This window comes from Eucyclogobius newberryi, unplaced genomic scaffold (genome assembly GCF_026437365.1).
Source record: "Eucyclogobius newberryi isolate DKJ021-1_F unplaced genomic scaffold, fEucNew1.0.hap1 SCAF_11, whole genome shotgun sequence".
Classification (NCBI taxonomy): Eukaryota; Metazoa; Chordata; class Actinopteri; order Gobiiformes; family Gobiidae; genus Eucyclogobius; species Eucyclogobius newberryi.
In genome coordinates, this window is record NW_027315735.1 from 25,738,734 (window position 1) to 25,745,278 (window position 6,545).

At 43.3% G+C, this 6,545-nt stretch overlaps 1 protein-coding gene across 1 annotated transcript in view; it reads left to right on the forward strand.

Annotated features, from left to right (window-relative positions):
* The first annotated feature begins 414 nt into the window (after window positions 1-414).
* cabp2b (calcium binding protein 2b) overlaps window positions 415-6,545 on the forward strand; it is a 12,903-nt gene continuing 6,772 nt past the window's right edge. Inside the window, exons 1-2 of the mRNA XM_072439726.1 lie at window positions 415-572; window positions 1,613-1,888. Of these exons, the coding sequence (XP_072295827.1) occupies window positions 489-572; window positions 1,613-1,888 (360 nt within the window). The 5' untranslated portion in view covers window positions 415-488. The remainder of the gene's footprint in view (window positions 573-1,612; window positions 1,889-6,545) is intronic.

Below are 6,545 nucleotides of genomic sequence, written 5' to 3' on the forward strand. Positions count from 1 at the left end.
TCGCCAGTGAGGGCAGGTGCAGGAACCCAATCCCACAGCCAGGACTACTGCGGATGATAAAAACCTGCTCCCCTGAACGCCACTGCGAGACGGAAATGTAGACAAGCAAGGTGCAGCACAGAGACACACCAACCCAGCCACTTGGATTTCTGTCACGTTTGCTGTGGAAGACGGAGGGAGAATTTGGACCTTTACATTTCACTGCACTTTAGAGTTTCTGTTTTGCAACTTTTCCTGGAGCTTTTACCAAGTTTTTACCAACTTTGATTATTTTTTAGGGGGTAACATTTTTATATTTTTGATCCCATTATGAGCTCTGTTGCAGATTGAGCGGAGAGGCTTGACACATAAAAGCAGAAAAGCGAGCGAGGGTTGAGGGCCAGCTGCTCCAGGGGCCACTGCAGCGGAGGAGAGAGGAGCGAGGCGGGTGAGGGAGGGGGTGGGAGCGAGACGGAGAGGAGAGGGAGCATTGAGATCACCGCGGCAACATGTTCATGATCATTCGAGAGACGCCAGCGGGAGGAGGCAGTCCGGGTGGCATGAGCAAGGTGCCCGACAGGACGGCAAAACAGGTGAGTGGACAAATCAATTTTAATAGAGGCGGTCCGAGCAAAGGAAAGGGTCTGAGGACTCTCAAAAATGATCTATCAATTAAACCGTTTTTTTTTTAGTTGTCAGTGTCACAGGTCTATTAGAGAATTTGCCATTATAATTGATCTGCAAAGTATGTTATTTGTTTAATCGCATATAGTTATGTCTGGCCTCCCAATTCCCTAAATTCCCTATTATCAGTTGATTTTTACTGTGTCTATTCTGAACAAATACAGTCATTGAACTGCATAGTTATAGTTCCACATGAATAATCGGTCTTCATGACGCTTGGGTAACTTTGTCATTTACGGTAAACGTGTCTAACTCGTTTAGATTTAGACTAGCTTTCACAAACCCTATGGCGCTATTATCCGTGCACATTCATTTTGGGTGAGAGAACAGTTTAAGAACAGCTTTTTTAAGACGCCAAGTGAAACTGGGGAGGACCGCCCCAAGCGGAGCCAATCAGAGCGCTGCGGACAGAATACAACTGTCTAATTTAGCTGCTTTTTCAATGTACTATTTGTAGGAAAGCACAAAATGTACTTATTTACAAAAGTTGGGTAGTCCAGCTTTAATGAACAATGATATCAATTCAACTTGAGTTTTTATTATATATATTAAATGAATGCATTCCTACATAAGTTGAATATAGAGTTATTAGAACGATCATTGAATCATTTATAACACCTTGGTCTCAAGTATTGTTGCTTCTCTTCTTTTATCACAAAGGTCTTATTTCTGCTTTTAAAATTGATAATATAATCTCATTAATGTGAATCTTGTGCGTGACACCAAGGGAGAAAACAATCCCCATATAAAACCTTTATAAAGACATCTCGTTTTGCTCATTACCAAGAAAGTGACAGATGCCTTGCCTTATTTGCATGCATTTTAAATGACCGGGTGTCATATGCAGGACACTGAGCACCATATTTTCTGCACCGTGACATAGCTGCGCCTCGCTGGTGTGTGTACACTGTCTGAACCCCGGACTGTCCCTCTCCTGTTCCTCCTGAAGGTTCAAGCTGCAATCAAGAAGAAAGTGGAGAAGCAGAAGCAGAGGAGTAACGGGCAGGGCAAGACGTCCGGCGAGGTCCCGACGTCGCAGCCGCCCAGACGCAAGAAAGCCCAAGTGGTGAGGCCTAATCTGACCATCGAAGAGGCGCACAAACTGGAGGAGACGCTGGAGGAGCTAATGGAGGGACCTCACCGAAAAGAGCAGGGGCAGGAGCCACAGAAGGAGGAGGAGGAGCCAGTGGACCTGCTGCCCATCGTCAACTCAGTGTTCGGACAGGTAAGAGCTGCAGGAAGCACGGTTTTATCTCTTTACACTCAATTGTCAACATTTTGTATAGATTTTTAAAACACAAACAAATAGGGCTGGGAAATACTGACAGAAATGTAAATTTTTTTGGAGTATCCCTAAGATAATATGTCAGTCCAACAGAAATGTGTTAAAACTTGTCTTCGAACGTATTAGTTGAGGTTTAATTATCAGATAAATGTGAAATGTCTGTAAAACAAATCACAGAAGTGCAGAAATATCACCTTGTACCATCATTAGAAAGTTTACATAACATAACTTTCTTTTTTAACCTTTTTTAATCTATTTTTAACCAGCTTTTTTTGTATACTCGGTAGTCAAGTTTTGAATATCTTTAAAACGACATCCATAATATTATCTAAATTTTGATATATTGTTCACCTCTACATGTTTTTCTTTTTATTCCCAAAAAGCTTGTCATTTTGTTGGCAGCCTTATTTTACACACGTTATCCAATCTTGTGCACATCAAAACATCATTTACCGGTACATTAAATATCCCCTTTTTTCTCTTTTTGGTCTTTTTGGTTTCAGTAACTGTAGAAGTTTTCAACGTTTATTTTAGAGCAATGTGTCTTCAAAAACGTCATTTTTTAACTCTGTGTGACTTAAGTGTCATTAAAGTTGCATAATCCAGCTACATCTAGTGTCTGTAAGCCATAAAGTTATATGAAGTTGTCGTGTTTTGGGCTCGTTACCAAGCGTTATTTGCAATTGTGCAGTGGAAACATCCTCTGTGGGTCCATGTTGCCTGGCTCAAGTTCTGCGGCTGATTAAATGTCTTTCCAGACACACAATTGAAACTCTAAGCCCCGAGTACAAATTCAAAACCACCGCATCGGAGTGACACTGTTTGTCTGCTCACACACACAGTCGCACACATACAGGACACACAGCATGCATTTTGGGGACATCATTGTGACTTTACTTTTTTTGGACTATTTTGATAATGATAGTCAGACGATATTATGTAAATTCAACAGAAAAGTGCTAAAACGTGTCTTTAAATGTGTTAGTTACAGTGTCAATCAGACAAAATGTGAATAGTCTGTAAAATTATACTTGTAAAAGTGACGAAATATCACTTTTTTCACATTTTGCTGCATTGTATTTGACTATAAACAATATGCACGACATGCAAATTTTGCAGATCTTCAAAACAACATTCACAATATTATGCATTTGACTTCATTCAATTTCCTGGACCGACGCTAACCTTAACCATAGTTATATACACTAATCTAACCTACTTCTTAACTTCAAAATCATGATGTTGATCTAATAATGAATAATTAAAGTCATGGGGGATTCTTGTCCTCATGAAGTACGCGTGTATACAGATTTTTGTCCTCATTAATGGCAGTGACAGTTCTGACAGATGATTTGACCCAAACCGCTGCGAACACGACTTAAAGCTGAAAAGATGGCGTGTGTTCGATGGGTGTAAGCTCCTCTACTTTGGAAATCATGACGGAAGTGTAATCCGTAACAGATACAGCCTCAATCAGACGGACATCCGATAAACTTACATCACGGAATGCATTGTCCACTGGCGTCGGCTCGTGCAGGGAACAACACTGGCACGAAAAGACTTAAAGCATCTGTCACTGTAACATGTGTTTTTTTGGTGATATAATGGCGAGTTAAGCTGAGCTGTATACGGTCTTATGCTTTTGGGATTAGGTTTCACTCACTGCAAAGCGCTCATTTCCTTCTAGGAACGAGTAACTGGATCGCTACTGTTGTGAGGTCAAAAACAAGAAGTGGTTATGACAAAGATGTGCACGTGAAGTCGGCCGTGATGCAGCTGAGGACTAATTAGGGGCAACAACAGAGTCAGTGACGTCTGCAGGCCAAGTCCAGAAACGGGAGAGGCTGAGACACGATCCGTCAGTCACTGCAGTTACATGGATCAGTCATGGGATTGAATTAACAGGGTGAAAATACACTGGTTTGCACTGGTGGATCTTTGGTCTTTGATCTTCACGTGATCCCGTTTGCCCTGATAAAAGAGAATATTAAGTGCTTGGCCATGTGAGACATAAAAAGAAAGCTATAACTCACTCACTTTCAGTCAAATCAATCTTTCAGGGATGAATCAGGATCAGTTTGAACTCCGAACACACAAAATGATAGCTTTAAAATTCACATAATTTAAATATTATTACAAATGTATTGATTTTGCCTTAATCTCCCTTTTATTGTCAATGGCTTCAGCTTTGAAATGGGAATTGTCAGTCTTCTGTCTGTCAGCTTTAATCCTCCTTATATTTACTGCAGGAATCCAGGCAGGGTTTGAAGTGTGATGTTCCTCTGCAGAGCTTGTTACCCATTTTTTATTTTAATTTTAGTTTATCATTGTTTTCATTTTAATAGTGTTTTATTTTCCATCCATCCATTTTCTGCCGCTTTATCCGGGGCCGGGTCGCGGGGGCAGCAGTCTGAGCAGGGACTCCCAGACTTCCTTCTCCCCAGACACTTCCTCTAACTCCTCCGGGGGGATCCCGAGGCGTTCCCAGGCCAGCCGAGAGACATAGTCTCTCCAGCCTGTCCTGGGTCTTCCCCGGGGCCTCTTCCCGGTGGGACATGCCTGAAACACCTCCCGAGGGAGGCGCCCAGGAAGCATCCGGAACAGATGCCCGAGCCACCTCAGCTGGCTCCTCTCGACGTGAAGGAGCAGTGGCTCTACTCCGAGCTCCCCCCGTGTGGCCGAGCTCCTCACCTTATCTCTAAGGGAGCGCCCAGCCACACGGCGGAGGAAACTCATTTCGACCGCTTGTATCCGCGATCTTGTTCTTTCGGTCACTACCCAAAGCTCATGACCATAGGTGAGGGTAGGAACGTAGACCGACCGGTAAATAGACAGCTTTGCCTTTCGGCTCAGCTCCCTCTTTACCACAACGGTCCGGTGCAGCGGCTGCAGTGCCTGTCGATCTCACGCTCCATCCTTCCCTCACTCGTGAACAAGACCCCGAGATACTTGAATTCCTCCACTTGGGGCAAGGACACCCCACCCACCTGGAGAGGGCAAGCCACCTTTTTCTGGTCGAGAACCATGGCCTCGGATTTGGAGGTGCTGATTCTCATCCCAGCCGCTTCACACTCGGCTGCAAACCGTCCCAGTGCATGTTGCAGGTCCGGGTTTGATGGAGCCATCAGGACAACATCGTCTGCAAACAGCAGAGATGAGATCCTGTGGTCCCCAAACCGGACACCCTCCGACCCCTGACTGCGCCTAGAAACAGAACCGGTGACAAAGGGCAGCCCTGGTCCAACATGCACTGGGAACAGGTCTGACTTACTGCCGGCAATGCGAACACAGCTCCTGCTCCGGTCATACAGGGACCGGACAGCCCTGAGCAAAGGGCCCCGGACCCCGTACTCCCGGAGCACCCCCCAAAGGACACCCCGAGGGACACGGTCGAAAGCCTTCTCCAGATCCACAAAGCACATGTGGACTGGTTGGGCAAACTCCCATGAACCCTCGAGCACCCGATGGAGGGTATAGAGCTGGTCCAGTGTTCCACGACCGGGACGAAAACCACTCTGCTCCTCCTGAATCCGAGGTTCCACTATCGGTCGGATTCTCCTCTCCAGTACCTTGGAATAGACCTTACCCGGGAGACTGAGGAGTGTGTTGAGGAGTGTATTAATTGTATTAATTTTATTTATTTTAGTCATTTTAGTCATTTTAGTCATTTTATTTATCTTATTTGTGGAACTCCATCAGACCATTGATAAATAACATACTCATCGGTGTACAAATCTGTGTAAAGAACAGATCATAATATGTTTCAATCCTCCTGCTGACGCTGACCTAACGGTGCGTGTGTGAGGCACTTGTTTTAACCCATAAAAACACACTGACGCTCGGGTTTGTCTTTTACCTGATCCCACGTCATAACCCGATCTGCACAAACAAACTTGACTAAAGTAAGATCACTTTACAATTGTTCAGCCACAAGAGACATGCACGGCTCGTTTTACAACCTGCCACAAAATTAACCTGCCACTGGAGTTACAGCCAGGCATGTGTCGACTTGGGCGCGCAATTGAAAAGTAATCAAATGTGAACAAACCTGCATTAAATAGTCATTCACATCAAACATTAAAGAGAGGCTTTTAATCAGACTTAATGGCATCGGTGGCGTCTTTGATTATTTATAGCAAGAGTTAATGTTGTTGTCCCTACTTGTGTTGTCTTTATCCAGATCAAGTGATGTTTAAATTTTGCATTTGAATTGAAATAGCCAACATAGGGACTATTTTAAATGTAGAAGACTATTTACAGCATGTGCAGAAGTCTGAGGCGGATGAAGTGGAGATGAGAGAAGACGTGATGATAATAAACAATAGTGCATATAGTATATTTTTATTTGTAGAGCGCTTTCCAGGACACTCAAAGTCACTTCACAGAACATGATTAAAATGCTCAATTTAAGTATAGACTATTAAACACTATGAACATTACTGGTATATAACCTTTTATTGCATTTTAATTGGAATAAGTGAACTTTTAAATGTCTTTAGTTAGGAGCACACAAATACTACTAAAAACTACACAATTGCCAAACTCTAGTATAAGTAAGTATAAACTAAATTAAAAGTAATGTAAAGTTACCCTAATG